The following is a 19,279-nucleotide window of genomic DNA, read 5'->3' as shown; positions in this document are numbered from 1 at the left end:
AATTAACTACCTTATGATGTCTTTAACAACTATAACGAATAAAAACATGACCGGAGATATAGAACTGGCAAAACGAAAGCTTTGCAGGAGGCCACTCTGATGTCCCTACTGCGTCAGGCGCAACGTTGAAAAGGACGGTACTTCCGCTCCAGGGTCTTATATAAGGTCCCAGATTGCGCAATCCACTCCATTCAAATTCTCCCCGCTTACTGACATCTAGAGGAAGACGTATGCAGTGCATGTAGCCCGATGGCTTACATGGGGACTTATAAACTGACCTCAGAACAGGGACCTCGATTTCTGAAATCTCACTCCCTGACAGGAAAAGTGCTGCAGAATGAGTTCTGTTTCACTCAGAGAAATAATTCAAACGGTTTTAGAAACTAGAGAGTGTTTTCTATCCAATAGTAATAATAATATGCATATTGTACGAGCAAGAATTGAGTACGAGGCAGTTTAATTTGGGAACACATTTTTCCAAAGTCAAAATAGCACCCCCCCATAGGCTCAAGAGGTTACAGAAAACCCAAACATATGGCAGCAGATCCACAAGGTCTGCCATGAAAGGTGACTGTATAGTTCCCTTAAGGAAAAGCACATTTAGTCAATCTGCTTTCTCTGTGAGAGCTTCCCATGTTTGGAATACACTGCCATCAGACACACATAACTGCACCACCTATCACACTTTCACAAAAAACATGAAGACATGGCTAAAGGCCAATCAGATTTGTGAACATAATCCCAAGTTATGTATTGCCGCTTTCCATGTTGTCTGTAGCTTGTGAGGTGTGGAAACACTTTGTTGCTTTAATGGATTTTGTCTTGTTGCTTTTTGTGCTATGTTGCTCTGTCTACATGCTACGTCTTGCTTGTCTTGTGTTGCTCTGCGTGTGCTCACTGCTCAATGATTGCCTGTATTTTTATTGTAATTATTTTTAATAACCTGCCCAGGGACTGCGGTTGAAAATTAGCCGGCTGGCTGAAACCGGCACTTTTACTGAAACGTTGATAAATGTAAAAATAAAAATAAACTCAAACTCAAAAAGTTATTTGCTTAAAAGTAATAAAAATGTAAATCTAGACTATTTTGAATGGGGGCAGATGGCGATGTTTTTTTTTTTCTTGCGCATCTGTTCTTGACGTCAGTGTGTCGTGTACTGGAAAAAGGTCTATAGGATCAGACAGACAAACTAAAGTGATGTCAAGGAGAGCAGTGATATATGTGACCCGATTCAGGAAGCTAGGCGTATGTCGCAAGTCACGACTTCACAGGAGAGCCGTTTGAAGGTAAAGAATATTTTGAATGTGAACTTTCATGTGCCTTAATAACACACTTGTATGCCATCTGTAAATGCAAATAAAATGGTTAAATTACCAGCCTTCTTGGTTAAGCCACAATAATAGGAAGCAACCTTCCCGCTGGCCATGATTGGCTGAGATAGTGAATGGACTGGAAATGCAGAGAGCGGAGTTCGGATTGGTCTGTCATATTGAAGGCTTCTGTCTATTTGAGCTGGTCAGTCTGTGTTGGTAATCCTGTTGAACACTGCTTTTTTAAATGTGTAGTGGAGCTGCATAAGTGTTGCTCTCCACTTTCTGGAGGATTGAGTTTTGAAATCAGTGGAATTAGAGTTTGATAGCTAAAGAGATGGAGAAAACACCTGTCTCCAGATTACATCTTCAAACTAAGAGCAACCGTGGTATGGCATTCCTGACAGGGAGACGCGTCCTTCATGCATGATGATGTATACAGGTAAGATAGTCCAGCTAGCTACATTTTCAGATATTACATGTTTCTAATTTTTACAGAAAGTGGTTTCATTTCAAGCTAAAGTGTACTGTTAGCTAGCTAGCTAACGTTAGCTAGCTGACCCTACCTGACTGTATTATGTGTTTCCCAGAGCCCTTTGCTTTTCTAGTTATAGCCTAATGTTAGCTAGGTAACATTGAACCTGGTTGGTTAGCTCCCAGCACTGTGTCATTGTTGGCACTTTGTTCATTGTTGTCAAAACAGAAAATGTGTGTCAGTCTGTCTTGTGAAAACAGTGAACAACATGTGAACATTCTGTTCACTGGCTAGCTCGTTAGCTAATGTTACGTGACATGTGTACAACACCCGTTGAACATGGCCGGTGTCAGTAAACGTCTGCAAGCGTAATGTAAAAGCGTAATGTAATTGTTGCCAGCAGAGCTGGTTAGGCTGTCTTCATGATATCCAGAGGCAAACAAATCATCGGCCAGAGCGTGCACTCCGAGAGTGAAATGAGATGGGTGGGGCTAAAGTTTAAGAGGGTGTGAACGATGCTGAATGGGTGTTGACAAAGAGGAGCCCTTCACAAGATACCAAAACATTCAAAGGTGATTTTTTCAAAAGTGAGTTTACAAGTGATTAACTTTCAAAGCAGAATTCCTTTCCCATCAAATCAAATCAAATCAAATCACATTTTATTTGTCACATACACATGGTTAGCAGATGTTAATGCGAGTGTAGCGAAATGCTTGTGCTTCTAGTTCCGACCATGCAGTCATATCTAACAAGTAATCTAACAATTTCACAACAACTACCTTATACACACAAGTGTAAAGGAATGAATAAGAATATGTACATAAAAATATATGGATGAGCGATGGCCGAACGGCATAGGCAAGATGCAGTAGATGGTATAGAGTACAGTATATAGATATGAGATGAGTAGTGTAGGGTATGTAAACATTTTATAAAGTGGCATTGTTTAAAGTGGCTAGTGATACATTTATTACATCCAGTTTTTTATTATTAAAGTGGCTAGAGAGTTGAGTCAGTATGTTGGCAGCAGCCACTCAATGTTAGTGATGGCTGTGTAACAGTCTGATGGCCTTGAGATAGAAGCTGTTTTTCAGTCTCTCGGTCCCAGCTTTGATGCACCTGTACTGACATCACAGGCAGTGGCTCGGGTGGTTGTTGTCCCTGATGATCTTTTTGGCCTTCCTGTGACATCGGGTGGTGTAGGTGTCCTAGAGGGCAGGTAGTTTGCCGCCGGTGATGCGTTGTGCAGACCTCACTACCCTCTGGAGAGCCTTACGGTTGTGGGCGGACCAGTTGCCGTACCAGGCGGTGATACAGCCAGAAAGGATGCTCTCGATTGTGCATCTGCAAAAGTTTGTGAGTGTTTTTGGTGACAAGCCAAACTTTTTCAGCCTCCTGAGGTTGAAGAGGCGTTGCTGCACCTTCTTCACCACTCTGTCTGTGTGGGTGGACCATTTCAGTTTGTCCGTGATGTGTACACCGAGGAACTTAAACTTTCCACCTTCTCCACTACTGTCCCTTCGATGTGGATAGGGGGGTGCCCCCTCTGCTGTTTCCTGAAGTCCATGATCATCTCCTTTGTTTTGTTGATGTTGAGTGAGACGTTGTTTTCCTGACACCACACTCTGAGGGCCCCAGTGTTGAGGATCAGCGGGGTGGAGATGTTGTTTCCTACCCTCACCACATTGGGGCGGCCCGTCAGGAAGTCCAGGACCCAGTTGCACAGGGCGAGGTCGAGACCCAGGGTCTCGAGCTTAATGACGAGTTTGGAGGGTGCTATGGTGTTAAATGCTGAGCTGTAGTCGATGAACAGCATTCTTACATAGGTTTTCCTCTTGTCCAGATGGGTTAGGGCAGTGTGCAGTGTGATTGTGATTGGGTCGTCTGTGGACCGATTGGGGCGGTAAGCAAATTGGAGTGGGTCTAGGGTGTCAGATAGGGTGGAGGTGATATGGTCCTTGACTAGTCTCTCAAAGCACTTCATGATGACGGAAGTGAGCTTTCTTGGGAACAGGAACCATGGTGGCCCTCTTGAAGCATGTGGGAACAGCAGACTGGGATAAGGATTGATTAATATGTCCGTAAACACACCACCAGCCAGCTGGTCTGCGCATGCTCTGAGAACACGGCAAGGGATGCCGTCTGGGCCGGCAGCCTTGCGAGGGTTAACACGTTTAAATATTTTACTCACGTTGGCTGCAGTGAAGGAGAGCCCGCAGGTTTTGCTAGCGGGCCGTGTCGTGGCATTGTATTGTCCTCAAAGCGAGCAAAGAAGTTGTTTAGTTTGTCTGGAAGCAAGACATCGTGGTCCACGACGGAGCTGGTTTTATTTTTGTAGTCCGTGATTCACTGTAGACCCTGCCACATACCTCTCGTGTCTGAGTCATTGAATTGCGACTCTACTTTGTCTCTATACTGACGCTTAGTTTGTTTGATTGCCTTGCGGAGGGAATAGCTACACTGTTTGTATTCGGTCATGTCTCTGGTCGCCTTGCCCTGATTAAAAGCAGTGGTTTACGCTTTCAGTTTTGCGCAAATGCTGCCATCAATCCACGGTTTCTGGTTGGGGAAGGTTTTAATAGACGCTGTGGGTACAACATCACGGATGCACTTGCTAATAAACTCGCTCACCGAATCAGCGTATTCATCAATGTAATTATCCGACGCTATGCAGTGTATAATATACCATTTTGTAGCTCTGAGTCTCTATTTTTATCCAATGTAAAAAACCCAATTTTACATTTTGCTACATAATACTGAATTCAGGTGGTGAGTCAGATATGTATATAAAGAGCTCTCTGTGAATGAATACTTTGACAAAAGGCACTATGTCAAAGAAGATGAAATGACAATGGACTCAACTGATGTTTTGTGGAAATGCTTGTCTACAAGTGTGTCAAGATGAGTGTGCATGTGTGTTCTTGCGTTTGTGTGTGTGTGTGTGTGTGTGTTACTCACGTGTGCAAGCCATGGAGCGTGGGTCCGTCTCTGTGCGGTGGAAGCCTTTCTCACACACACACTCGGAGGCTCTCTCCAGGTGGGAGGAGCTATGTGGCGGGCATTTTGTGCAGTAGGCGTCGGTCGCCGAGGCCTTGTAGGAGCCTGGTCTGCACGCTGGAGAGAGGAAAACAAGAAAACACAGGCTTAGAAATCTGCCACTCACATGGTCTACAAGGTAAGACAGAGGAGAAAACTTGAAAACACAAGGTTACAAATAAGACAAAGATCCTTTGATTTCTATATTTCTATTTTTCTATGGGGTCTACAACCTGAAGTGTGTAAAAAAGGGTTACAAATGTAACACTACTGAAGGTGCTGTAACACTACTGAAGGTGCTGTAACACTACTGAAGGTGCTGTAACACTACTGAAGGTGATGTAACACTACTGAAGGTGATGAAACACTACTGAAGGTGCTGTAACACTACTGAAGGTGATGTAACACTACGGACGGTGCTGTAGCACTACTGAAGGTGCTGTAACACTACTGAAGGTGCTGTAACACTACTGAAGGTGCTGTAACACTACTGAAGGTGATGTAACACTACTGAAGGTGATGTAACACTACTGAAGGTGCTGTAACACTACTGACGGTGATGTAACACTACTGAAGGTGCTGTAACACTACTGAAGGTGCTGTAGCACTACTGAAGGTGCTGTAGCACTACTGAAGGTGCTGTAACACTACTGAAGGTGCTGTAACACTACTGAAGGTGATGTAACACTACTGAAGGTGCTGTAACACTACTGACGGTGATGTAACACTACTGAAGGTGCTGTAACACTACTGAAGGTGCTGTAACACTACTGAAGGTGCAGTAACACTACTGAAGGTGCTGTAACACTACTGAAGGTGATGTAACTCTACTGAAGGTGCTGTAACACTACTGACGGTGATGAAACACTACTGAAGGTGCTGTAACACTACTGAAGGTGCTGTAACACTACTGAAGGTGCAGTAACACTACTGAAGGTGCTGTAACACTACTGAAGGTGCTGTAACGCTACTGAAGATGCTGTAACACTTTGGATAAAATTGTCTGCTAAATGGTACATACAGTGCATTCGGAAAGTATTCAGACCCCTTGACTTTTTCCACATTTTGTTACGTTACAGCCTTATTCTACAATGGATTAAATACATGTTTTTCTCATCAATCTACACACAATACCCATAATGACTAAGCGAAAACAGGCTTTTAGAAATGTTTGCAAATGTATTAAAAATAAAAACTGAAATACCTTTTTTACATAAGTATTCAGACCCTTTTCTATGAGACTCGAAATTGAGCTCCGGTGCATCCTGTTTCCATTGATCATCCTTGAGATATTTCTACAACTTGATTGGAATCCACCTGTGGTAAATGCAATTGATTGGACATGATTTGGAAAGGTACACATCTGTTTTTATAAGGTCCTAGGTGCTCTGACAGTGCATGTCAGAGCAAAAACCAAGCCATGAGGTTGAAATAATTATCTGTAGAGCTCCAAGACAGGATTGTGTCAAGGCACAATCAGAGTGACCCGATGGTCACTCTGACAGAGCTCCAGAGTTCCTGACTCTGCAGAACTCCACGAATCAGGCCTTTATGGTAGAGTGGCCAGACGGAAGCCCCTCCTAAGGAAAAGGCACATGACAGCCAGTTTGGAGTTTGCCAAAAGGCACCTAAAGGACTCTCAGACCATGAGAAACAAGATTCTCTGGTCTGATGAAACCAAGATTGAACTCCTTGGCCTGAATGCCAAGCGTCACATCTGGAGGAAACCTGGCACCACCCCTACAGTGAAGCATGGTTGTGGCAGCATCATGCTGTGGGGATATTTTTCAGCGGCAGGGCCCGGGAGACTAGTCAGGATTGAGGGAAAGATGAACTAAGCAAAGTATAGAGGTCCTTGATGAAAACCTTCTCCAGAGAACTCAGGACTTCAGACTGGGGCGAAAGCTCACCTCCCAACAGGACAATGACCCTAAGCACATAGCCAAGACAACGCAGGAGTGGCTTCGGGATAAGTCTCTGAATGTCCTTGAGTGGCCCAGCCAGAGCATGGACTTGAACTCAATCAAACATCCCTGGAGAGACCTGAAAATGTCAGCGACGAACAGGAGAAACTCCCCAAAAACAGGTGTGCTAAGCTCGTAGCATCATACCCAAGAAGACTCGAGGCTGAAATCGCTGTCAAAGGTGTTTAATATTTCAGTTATATATTTTTTTATAAATTTGCAAAAATGTCTAAAAACCTGTTTTTGCTTTGTCATTACGTGGTATTGTATGTAGATTGATGAGTGCAAAAAAACGATTTAATCCATTTTAGAATAAGGCTGTAATGTAACAAAATGTGGAAAAAGTCAAGGGGTCTGAATACTTTCCGAATCGGGTGATTATTCTTCTCTGAAGAGAACATGTCCTATCCACAGTCTGGAGATTGAGGGTGTTGGAAACGCAATTCCATAGATGCTTTGTGTGTGTCTGCAGATGGATCAATGCCATGATGGATTCCTTTGGGTTCTGATTGCATGTGACGAGCGTGTGTGTGTGTTGAGTGTGTGTTGATTGCGTGTGTCAGTGCTGAAGGTCATGGATTTAATCAAGCAACGAGTCGTTCGCCTCGGCACTGCCGTAAATTACCTTCCTCACACACACACACGCACACGCACACGCACACGCACACGCACACGCACACACACACACACACACACACACAGACAATCACCGCGTGAGCTGCAGCTCAGGGAATAGTAGGAACTGAGCTACCAATGCCTCTCAATGCAAACAAAAAGAAGGCACATTCACATCAAATGTGACCAAGTAGTATCCATTCATTCACTCAAACACACCAAGAGACTGCAACATAACTAACCTCACCTAAAAAGACACATTACCTAGCAGAACAACATTAACAGGAGAGAGAATAAGAGAGAGAGCAGGGGGGGAAAAAATGAAGAAGTGAGAGAGGGGAGAAAAATAGAGATATGAGAGGAGAACGGACCTGTGTCGGAACTAAAATGTTGAGAAAAGGCCTAAAGAGACCACTCATTGTTTACATGTCCCTTCTACTCTCTTTTATTAAATCACTAATGTTCATTCATTTAGTCTCTTTTACTCTCTCTTATTAAATCACTAATGTTCATTAATTTAGTCTCTTCTACTCTCTCTTATTAAATCACTAATGTTCATTAATTTAGTCTCTTCTTCTCTCTCTTATTAAATCACTAATGTTCATTCATTTAGTCTCTCTGGCTTATCCAGCTGAATTTTGGCCATATTTAGGAAAATAATGAATCATAGGGGAGCTAAGTCCACTTGCACAGTCCCATATGGACCTTAGCACTGCCTGTGTGTACAAGTGTGTCTTTTTCCGTCAGAGAAGAGAAGGCACAGAAGGGACCGTGGCCCAATCTTCTCTGGCAAATAAAAAGCCCACACACACACAAACTCACACACACGTCAGTGCAGAGTAGAGTGGTTTTAGTCTACACAGCCTCAGTGGTACGGCAAGGCGGTTTTGATCAGGCAGCTGTAAGGACGCCAGGCCTGGCACGAGGCCCCCTGTCTGTCTCTGTCTGTCTATCTATCTGTCTGTCAGCTTTGAGGTCCTTTGTGTCCCTGTTCCAGAACCAGAACACTCCGGAAGAAAAACGTCCCAGGAGAAAAGCCGCTTTTCCATGCCGGTCCGCAGCCTAGCCAACAGCTGACAGGACACACACACACACACACACACACACACACACACACACACACACACACACACACACACACACACACACACACACACACACACACACACACACACACACACACACACACACACACACACACACACACACACACACACACACAAACCAAGTTATATGAGCCAAGATCTAACAGGGAAGACAGAGGAAGGAGAGAAAAGGGCCCTAGAGAGTTCTCTCTCTGGCACACACACACATACAGTACCTTGTAAAAGTATTCACCCCCCTTAGCATTTTTCCTATTTTGTTGCATTACAACCTGTAATTTAAATTGATTTTTATTTGGATTTCATGTAATGGACATTCACAAAATAGTCCAAATTGGTGAAGTGAAATGAATAAAATGACTTAAAAACGGTAAAAAAAAATAAAACTGAAAAGTGGTGCGTGCATATGTATTCACCCCTTGGCTATAAAGCCCCTAAATAAGATCTGGTGCAACCAATTACCTTCAGAAGTCACATAATTAGTTAAATAAAGTCCACCTGTGTGCAATCTAAATGTCACATGATCTCAGTATATATACACCTGTTCTGAAAGGCCCTAGAGTCTGCAACACCACTAAGCAAGGGGCACCATCAAGCAAGCAGCCTGATGAAGACCAAGGAGCTCTCCAAACAGGTCAGGGACAGAGTTGTGGAGAAGTACAGATCAGGGTTGGGTTTAAAAAAATATCTGAAACATTGAACATCCCACGGAGCACTATTAAATCCATTACTAAAAAATGAAAAGAATATGGCACCACAACAAACCTGCCAAGAGAGGGCCGCCCGCCAAAACTCTCGGACCAGGCAAGGAGGGCATTAAAGTTTTTTACAATCACGCTGGCACTACTTTCAGAACCTTGATGTAATTTTTCAAAACTCTAGACACAAAACTCACAACCAATGATCAAAATGCACATTTTTCAAAACTCCAACACTTTTTCCAATTGCTTGGATACAATACACGTAAAGCTAAGATCATTTGTTCATTGAAGTAAAATCACCTGTTCAAAATGACACAACTTAACATCAAAGTATTACCATTTCAAAATGCATTTCACACATTACATTTGAGATGACTGTCTATTCATTTCATTACAATGATCTAACTATCAATTGATACAACTGCTCAAAATGATAAGTAACTGTAGCATTATTCTTAATGCACAGTTTTATGGAAACTGACAAACAATATACCATGTTTAGATCATGAAAGTTTCAGGATAATGAGATCCATTGACACCAATTACCGTGGAACATGAATCAATTGGACTACATTATCTATGGATGTAATATTTCATCATTCTTTATCAGACACTGTTTCTATGGTCCCATGTACCAATTTTCCAGACCATGTTTTCAGATTTGACAATACTGTACACTCACCGGCCACTTTATTAGGTACACCTATCTAGTACTGGGTAGGACCACTTTTGCCTCCACAACAGCCTGAATTATTCACGGTGTTGTACGATACCCTTCTGCACACCACTGTTTTAAACAGCTTTTATTTGAGCATTTGTAGCCTTTCTGTTAGCTTGAATGAGTCTGGACATTCTCCTCTGACCTCTCTCATTAGCAAGGTGTTTTTGCCCACAGAACTGCCACTCACTGAATGTGTTTTGTTTATCACACCATTCTCTGTAAACTCTAGAGACTGTAGTGCCTAAAAATCCCAGGAAGGCAGCTGTTTCTGAGATGCTGGAATCACCATGTGTGGCATCAACAATCATACCACGGTCAAAGTTGCTTAGATTACGCATCTTGCCCGTTCTAATGTTTGGTCGAACAACATCTAAAGCTCTCTACTCTACATACTCTATATATTGAGTTGCAGGCAGCCACATGATTCGCTGTTCGATTGTAACCTTCCTTGATGAGCTAAGTCAGGTCTGTAGAGCTGATGGCATGACCTATGTCATTGTGTGAGATAATGTCAGGTTCCATCATGCTCAAATGGTGCAAGCATCGTTTCAGGCCCATCTACAATTTACCACCCTGTACTTACCCCCATACTCTCCTTTCCTTAACCTGATTCAGGATTTTTTCTCCACGTGGAGGTGGAAGGTATATGACAGGCGCCCTCACGAACAAGACACCCTTCTCCAGGCCATGGATGACGCATGCAATGACATCACGGCAGACCAGTGTCAGGCCTGGATTCGCCATGCCCGAAGATTCTTCCCAAGATGTTTGGCTAATGAAAACATCCATTGTGATGTGGATGAGAACCTGTGGCCAAATCCACAAGACACGGTTGAGGGAAATATAGAAGTACAGTAATCAATCTTTTGTTTTGCTTTTTACAGTAAGCCAGGTGAGGAACACTGCAGTTGACCTTTACTGTAGCTGTTTTTTCTTTTTTTGTAGCTAATAATTTTTGCTTTGATTCAAAGAAACCTATGTTGTGATTTTATTGTATTTCATCAATAAATTTCATATTTTGTTCAATGATTCCACTGTGTCTGTAGTATTCTCTCTACTAGTCCTTTTACAGTGATGTATTTACGTGTAGTAGCATAATGAAACATGTATCACATATTTTGTATTACAATATTTAATGATTGTACGAAAAACTACACAGTGAAACTATCGGTATCTTGTGTGTGGGTGATCTAAATTAATGTTCCTATGGTATTTCATGATAAATGACTTATTTGAACCAATGATTCTGCAAGTGCAAAGTTTCTTTAAAGATATGAATGTAAAATACAATGTTTTGAACATTGGACAGCCTGTGTTACAAGTGATGACCGTTTTGAGTTTTTGTCTAGAGTTTTGAAAAATGACCATAAGGTTCTGAAATTAGTGCCAAAGTGATTGTTAAAAACTAATCAGAGAGGCAACAAAGATACCAAAAATAACCCTGAAGGAGCTGCAAAGCTCCACAGCGGAGACTGAAGTATCTGTCCTTAGGACCACTTTAAGCCGTACACTCCACAGAGCTAGGCTTTACGTACAGAGTGGACGGAAAATAGCCATTGCTTAAAGAAATAAAAGCAAACACGTTTGGTGTTCACCAAAAGGCATGTGGGAGACTCCCCAAACATATGGAAGAAGGTACTCTGGCCAGATGAGACTAAAATGTAGCTTTTTGGCCATCAAGGAAAACGCTATGTCTGGCGCAAACCCAACACCTTTCGTCCCCCCGAGATTATCATCCCCACAGTGACGCATGTTTGTGGCAACATCATGCTGTGGGGATGTTTTTCATCGACTGGGACACTGGTCAGAATTTAAGGAATGATGGATGGCGCTAAATACAGGGAAATTCCTGAGGGAAACCTGTTTCAGTCTTCCAGAGATTTGAGACTGGGACAGAGGTTCACCTTCCAGCAGGACAATGACCCTAAGCATACCGCTGTTTTAAGGGGAAACATTTAAATGTCTTGGAATGTTCTTGTCAAAGCCCAGACCTCAATCCAATTGAGAATCTGTGTTATGAGTTAAAGATTGATGTATACCAGCGGAACACATCCAACTTGAAGGAGCTGGAGCAGTTTTGTCATGAAGAATGGGCAAAAATCCCAGTGGCTAGATGTGCCAAGCTTATAGAGACATAGCCCAAGAGACTTGCAGCTGTAAATACTGCAAAAGGTGGCTCTACAAAATATTGACTTTGGGGGGGAGAATAGTTTTGCACGCTCAAGTTTTCAGTTTTTTTGTCTTATTTCTTATTTGGTTGTGTAAATCAAATGATACAAACCCACCAAAAATGCATTTTAATTCCAGGTTGTAAGACAACAAAATAGGAAAAATGCCAAGGGGGTGAATACTTTCGCAATCCACTGTACACGCACACAAACACACACACACACACACACACACACACACACACACACACACACACACACACACACACACACACACACACACACACACACACACACACACACACACACACACACACACACTGTTAAAGTCCATTGAGGATTGTGCTAGTGGACTTACAGTAGCTCCCCTATGATTAATGATTTGCCTAAAATATGGCCAAGGTACAGGCCACTCACACCAGATACTGAGGATCTAACAGCAGAGACACACTCAGACCAGATACTGAGGATCTAACAGCAGAGACACACTCAGACCAGATACTGAGGATCTAACAGCAGAGACACACTCAGACCAGATACTGAGGATCTAACAGCAGAGACACACTCACACCAGATACTGAGGATCTAACAGCAGAGACGCACTCACACCAGATACTGAGGATCTAACAGCAGAGACACACTCACACCAGATACTGAGGATCTAACAGCAGAGACGCACTCAGACCAGATACTGAGGATCTAACAGCAGAGACACACTCAGACCAGATACTGAGGATCTAACAGCAGAGACACACTCAGACCAGATACTGAGGATCTAACAGCAGAGACACACGCAGACCAGATACTGAGGATCTAACAGCAGAGACACACTCAGACCAGATACTGAGGATCTAACAGCAGAGACACACTCAGACCAGATACTGAGGATCTAACAGCAGACACACTCAGACCAGATACTGAGGATCTAACAGCAGAGACACACTCACACCAGATACTGAGGATCTAACAGCAGAGACACACTCACACCAGATACTGAGGATCTAACAGCAGAGACACACGCAGACCAGATACTGAGGATCTAACAGCAGAGACACACTCAGACCAGATACTGAGAATCTCACAGCAGAGACACACTCACACCAGACACTGAGGATCTAACAGCAGAGACACACTCACACCAGACACTGAGGATCTAACAGCAAAGACAAACATTTTCCTCTCCTAGAACTACTAACTTTCTGTTTGGGACTAGAAATGTGAGCCTATCGGTTTAGCTCCTTATGGTAAAAGTAGAAAGGTGGGTGAATTTCTATTGATGTGTGTGTGAATAGTGTGTACAGTACGATGCTAAAGAGGGGAGTCTTCTCAGATCAGATGTGTGTGTGTGTCTGATCCAGTCTGTGTAAAAGGCTCGTCTTAGATCCAGTCTCTGTAAAAGGCTTGTCTCAGATCCAGTCTCTGTTAGAGTCTTGTCTCAGATCCAGCATCTGTTAGAGTCTTGTCTCAGATCCAGTCTCTGTCAGAGGCATGTCTTATTAAATATTCATGCTGTGTCTGCAGACTGTGTTTATACTACAACTACTGAAGACACACCCTACATGTGTGTGAGGGCGGATTGTGTGTGTGTGTTTGTGTGTGTGTGTAAGGGGGGAGTGTGTGTGTGTGTGCGTGTGTGTGTGTGTGTGTGTGTTTATATGTGTGTGTGTGTTTGTGTGTGTGCTCATATGATGATCACAGCTAGACTATTGAAGACGCCATGTGAAGATCAGAAAAAATCCCCATCTGGCCTTGTTAAGATGGAGATACAACACTTTCTTCTGGCCACACCTGTGATATCAACCCCTAACCGTAAGCTTACCATTACACCTGAAAACACACCAGTTGTAATGAGAGTGCTACTTTAGGGTAGGTAATCGATTCCTGTGTGTGTGTGTGTGTGTGTGTGTGTGTGTGTGTGTGTGTGTGTGTGTGTGTGTGTGTGTGTGTGTGTGTGTGTGTGTGTGTGTGTGTGTGTGTGTGTGTGTGTGTGTGTGTGTGTGCGTGCGTGTGTGTGTGTGTGTGTGTGAGAGAGAGAAAATCTTCACTATGAGTAAGCTGATGAAGTCCAGTGTAAAGGTCTATCTGGGCTAACCACATACCAGCCAGCCAGGGTTTTGACATCAGTCGAGCAATGCGTGCTTATGAACCGTGTTGAAAGTTGGTCATTTACAGATCAGAACTCGTAGCGTATCATTAAAAGGTTAATCTCATTCACACTTACAACAGCCTTTAAACAGTCTGCCAATAAATGGCCTCGACTAGCTTCAGGTATTTTCTCTCAGTCTCTTACTTTTCTCCTTCCCTCCATTTTCTATCCTGTTTCTCTTCAATGTGAATGCGTTTTTTTTTCATTGTGTGTGTGTGTGGCACTCCAGAAAGGGAAATTGCTTAAAAATCTCTCTGGCCCAGGCAGTTGAGCACCATGATCACCATGGCAACATGCTTTCAAGATAGAGCCCCTTCTCCGCCCCCCTCGAGTACCACGCTGCTCCCTCAGATTACTCGGATCATAGAGCAGTGTGTGTGTGTGTGTGTGTGGACGTCACGTGTGTGTGTGTTAAACCCACGTGTGGGCTATACTGGCACTTGTTCAGGCTTACCCATTTAAAAATGTATACATCAAGCATCAGAGGAGAAATCTGACGAGATTGCATTAGACAGGTCTAAAAGTATGGGTGTGTGTGTGTGTGTGTGTGTGTGTGTGTGTGTGTGTGTGTGTGTGTGTGTGTGTGTGTGTGTGTGTGTGTGTGTGTGTGTGTGTGTGTGTGTGTGTGTGTGTGTGTGTGTGTGTGTGTGTGTGTGTGTGTGTGAGTGAGTGAGTGAGTGAAACAAGTCTTCCGAGGCTTAACATACACTCAGGTTGTTGGATAAACAACTCTATGAGAACAGAAGGGTCAGTTTATTACGCAGTAGAGACACATAAATACACTGACTACCATGGTGACAAACCACAATACGTTGCACTACCACTACTACCACTACTGTTCTGTGTGTGTGTGTGTGTGTGTGTGTGTGTGTGTGTGTGTGTGTGTGTGTGTGTGTGTGTGTGTGTGTGTGTGTGTGTGTGTGTGTGTGTGTGTGTGTGTGTGTGTGTGTGTGTGTGTGTGTGTGTGTGTGTGTGCGTGCATGTGTGTGTGTGTGTGTCTGTGTTTGTGTGGTAGTAGGTGTGGTTGAGATGTAAGTATATTTCATCATTCTGTCTGGTTGGAATAGAGTTGTCAGTATGGTGAGTTACTCCAGCCTGAGTCTCTCTCTCTCCATCCTAATCTCTAGTCCTTCATCTGAGGAGTTAGGATGCTAATAACCAACCCACCATATCTAATCCTCCCAAATACACTCACCCCTCCTCCCTTAGCCCCTCGGCCCCTCTACCCTTCACCCTCTATCCCGCCTCAGGCTCAACGCAGCGGAACAGAACATGTGTGTGTCTGTGTGGTCGTGAGAGAGAGAGACAGAAATAGAAAGAAGAATTTGAGACAGAAGATAGAGAGAAAAGGAAGGGGCAACATTCTGCAAGGAAAAATGTCATCCAGAGGGACCGCTAAAAATATACAATGATCCCTCAAATAGATTGTTATAGTCTTTAGTTAGAGCTAAGGAGACAGGCGGACAAAACTAGCCTGACCTCTAATCCCTCACCCCTGACCTCCGAGGTCAAACTGGTGCCATGCTGTTACACACAGTTCCCCACACATTCTGACACGATTTGTACATGCAGACATGTAGACCTAGTTCTAGGATTCCATACTACACACAGTGTAGTAACACATGCAGAGTGACACAGTCTGTCAGATCAGAAGTACATGAAACACATGAGCACACTGCAAGCCCTGCTTGGATGTTCTCTCAGTCCCCTGGATGGTGTCCAATTACTGAGGGTGGTCGAGGGGACCAGATACACACACACACCACACTGAGCCTTCAGGGTGAATCTACGTGATTGTTATTCCAGTCTGACCTCCACGTGTGTGTATGTGTGTGTATGTGTGTGTGTGTGTCTCATTTCTCATTGGACTGTCTGTCATATGATGACCCTGACCTTCGCCTGAACTCCTGCACAAATATTGATTCTATTTCACACTGACAGGGGCACATATATATATATATACACACACACACACACTCCTTGGACATGAGAGAGAGAAAGAGAGACACACACACACACACTCACTCACTCAAACACACACACGCACACACACACACACACACACACACACACACACACACACACACACACACACACACACACACACACACACACACACACACACACACACACACACACACACACACACACACTTCCCGAGGGGTAACCGTAGCGGATTACAGACTAATTTCACACATTCCTACAGAGATTATTATCTGCCAGTCTAAAAACAGAAAAAAATTGACACTTTGTGTGTATGTATGTGTGGATGTGTGTGAGTTAGAAAGAGACAGAGAGAATAAAGTCAGTCTTAGGCAAGTCAGTTAAGATCAAATTCTTATTTACAAGGACAGCCTACACTGACCAAACCCAGACGATGCTGGGCCAATTGTGCATCGCCATATGGGACTCCAAATCACGACCGGTTGTGATGCAGCCTGGAATCAAACCAGGGTCTGTAGTGACACCTCTAGCACTGAGATGCAGTGCCTTAGACCGCTGCGCCACTCAGGAGCCATGTCCTAAAGACGTCGGGAAATGCCTTCAAACCCGTCACTAGGTGCAACGGTGAGCGATATTTCTATCTAGTAGGCTTGGGTTTTGCTGGGGCGTTGTGGACGGGGATGGTGGATTGGCGTAAAAGCCAATGTATGCTTGATCATGAAATGCAGTCTGGAGGCTCTGTACGGAGGGTGTGACGCAATTGTAGTGCCTCCGGAGGCTTGTGCAGGCCAAATCAAGCTCTGTAGGGTGATGCCGTGCGCCTCACAAAGGGCTCCACATATAGCTCCACATTGACATGATTGGTTGACAACAGGTGGGGGCGGTGCATCCTGTATAAATGCAAACTCACTTCCTTGACAACTTCCTTGACAACAAACATGAAGAACTTTGACGAAAGGCTATCAGAACAAGTTCACAAATAAAAAACATTTTATGATACCTCGTGTAGGGATTTCAAAGACACTAAAATGACTTAGAACTCAATAGGGATAGATGCGATAAAGAGGTACATGGAATGCAGACCGTGGGGATGGAAGGACACTGGATAGGCAGACATTCAACAAATCTGAACTCACAAAGTGGATATTGTCAAATCAGTCATGATTCATGTTTTGTAACAGGCCCACAAAGTGGTAACTAAAATCTGATTTGGAGATATTTGGCTGTTTTCGTTGCATAACATTTAGAAGTTGTCCCTTTTCAGGTTTACAAAAAGTGACTGCTAAATGCTAACTCTCATTCGTATAAGCTGGTAGCATAGCTAGCATACAGAAATCGGTGGTGGTAGTCAACATAGTTGACATCAACATAGTGTGAAATACACTTATAACCAATATCCTAAATATAGGCACATTTTGCTGAGGGGCAATGGGGAGATTCAGAATGAAGATGCAGGTGAGACAACGTTGCTGCCTTTTAACTTCATGCTATCTTGGCTGAGCTCCTATGTCAAGCACTGAGAAATGGACTCTAACATCTCAGAAGAGGTAAAGGTCTTGTCTTTTCGTTTAACCATTTGCTTGTAACGAGCTGGATGGCTTTAGAGATTAGTCCTGAATCACTGACTGAATCAGTCTGAGTGGTGCGGTGCAGACTGAATCACTCTGAGTGGTGCGGTGCAGACTGAATCACTGTGAGTGGTGCGGTGCAGACTGAATCAGTCTGAGTGGTGCGGTGCAGACTGAATCAGTCTGAGTGGTGCGGTGCAGACTGAATCACTCTGAGTGGTGCGGTGCAGACTGAGTGGTGCAGTGCAGACTGAATCACTCTGAGTGGTGCGGTGCAGACTGAATCACTGTGAGTGGTGCGGTGCAGACTGAATCACTGTGAGTGGTGCGGTGCAGACTGAATCAGTCTGAGTGGTGCGGTGCAGACTGAATCACTGTGAGTGGTGCGGTGCAGACTGAATCAGTCTGAGTGGTGCGGTGCAGACTGAATCACTCTGAGTGGTGCGGTGCAGACTGAATCAGTCTGAGTGGTGCGGTGCAGAATGAATCACTCTGAGTGGTGCGGTGCAGACTGAATCACTCTGAGTGGTGCGGTGCAGACTGAATCAGTCTGAGTGGTGCGGTGCAGACTGAATCACTCTGAGTGGTGCGGTGCAGACTGAATCAGTCTGAGTGGTGCGGTGCAGACTGAATCACTCTGAGTGGTGCGGTGCAGACTGAATCACTCTGAGTGGTGCGGTGCAGACTGAATCAGTCTGAGTGGTGCGGTGCAGACTGAATCAGTCTGAGTGGTGCGGTGCAGACTGAATCAGTCTGAGTGGTGCGGTGCAGACTGAATCAGTCTGAGTGGTGCGGTGCAGACTGAATCACTCTGAGTGGTGCGGTGCAGACTGAATCAGTCTGAGTGGTGCGGTGCAGACTGAATCAGTCTGAGTGGTGCGGTGCAGACTGAATCAGTCTGAGTGGTGCGGTGCAGAATGAATCACTCTGAGTGGTGCGGTGCAGACTGAATCAGTCTGAGTGGTGCGGTGCAGAATGAATCACTCTGAGTGGTGCGGTGCAGACTGAATCACTCTGAGTGTGCTCCCGCTCCGATGGTTGCATATTTTAACCCTATCCCAAACCTTAACTCTTAACCATGCGGAATTGATGCCTACATTTAACCAAGCAACCCAGGGTTTGAAAAACTAATTTTCAATTTGACGTTTGGAGCAACTTCAAACGTCTGAATCTGAAGGCAAATTGGTCAAACCGTTGTTGAATATTTTACAATGCTGGCACACACACATACATACACACTGAGCAAACGTGCCCTCATTGCCCGGTCTCGTGGCCGAGAGAGAGAGGTAGAGTGAAGGGTGAGTCTTCATCCCCCCCTCCTCTCCTCCTTCCCCTCTCCTACTCCATGTTATTTTCAGTTCATCACTCTCAATAATTCATTCTCTCAGGCGGAGGAAGAAAGTAGAGCCCTGTGCCTTTCTCAGCTACTGAGTCTGTCACTAGCCCCACCTCCAAGGACGAGAGGGATGAAAAGATGAAGGAAAGAGAGGAAAAGAGAGACATTCTTCCTCTGTAATATGTACTTGT

At 44.1% G+C, this 19,279-nt stretch overlaps 1 protein-coding gene across 1 annotated transcript in view; it reads right to left on the bottom strand.

Annotated features, from left to right (window-relative positions):
- Positions 1-19,279, bottom strand: part of LOC120055648 (ephrin type-A receptor 3-like) — a 198,252-nt gene that overhangs the window by 126,435 nt on the left and 52,538 nt on the right. Inside the window, exon 5 of the mRNA XM_039003538.1 lies at positions 4,745-4,900. Within this exon, the coding sequence (XP_038859466.1) occupies positions 4,745-4,900 (156 nt within the window). The remainder of the gene's footprint in view (positions 1-4,744; positions 4,901-19,279) is intronic.

This window comes from Salvelinus namaycush, chromosome 11 (assembly GCF_016432855.1).
Source record: "Salvelinus namaycush isolate Seneca chromosome 11, SaNama_1.0, whole genome shotgun sequence".
NCBI classification, from domain to species: domain Eukaryota; kingdom Metazoa; phylum Chordata; class Actinopteri; order Salmoniformes; family Salmonidae; genus Salvelinus; species Salvelinus namaycush.
The sequence above is the reverse complement of the archived record's forward strand: the minus strand, read 5'-3'. Positions and strand labels throughout refer to the sequence as shown.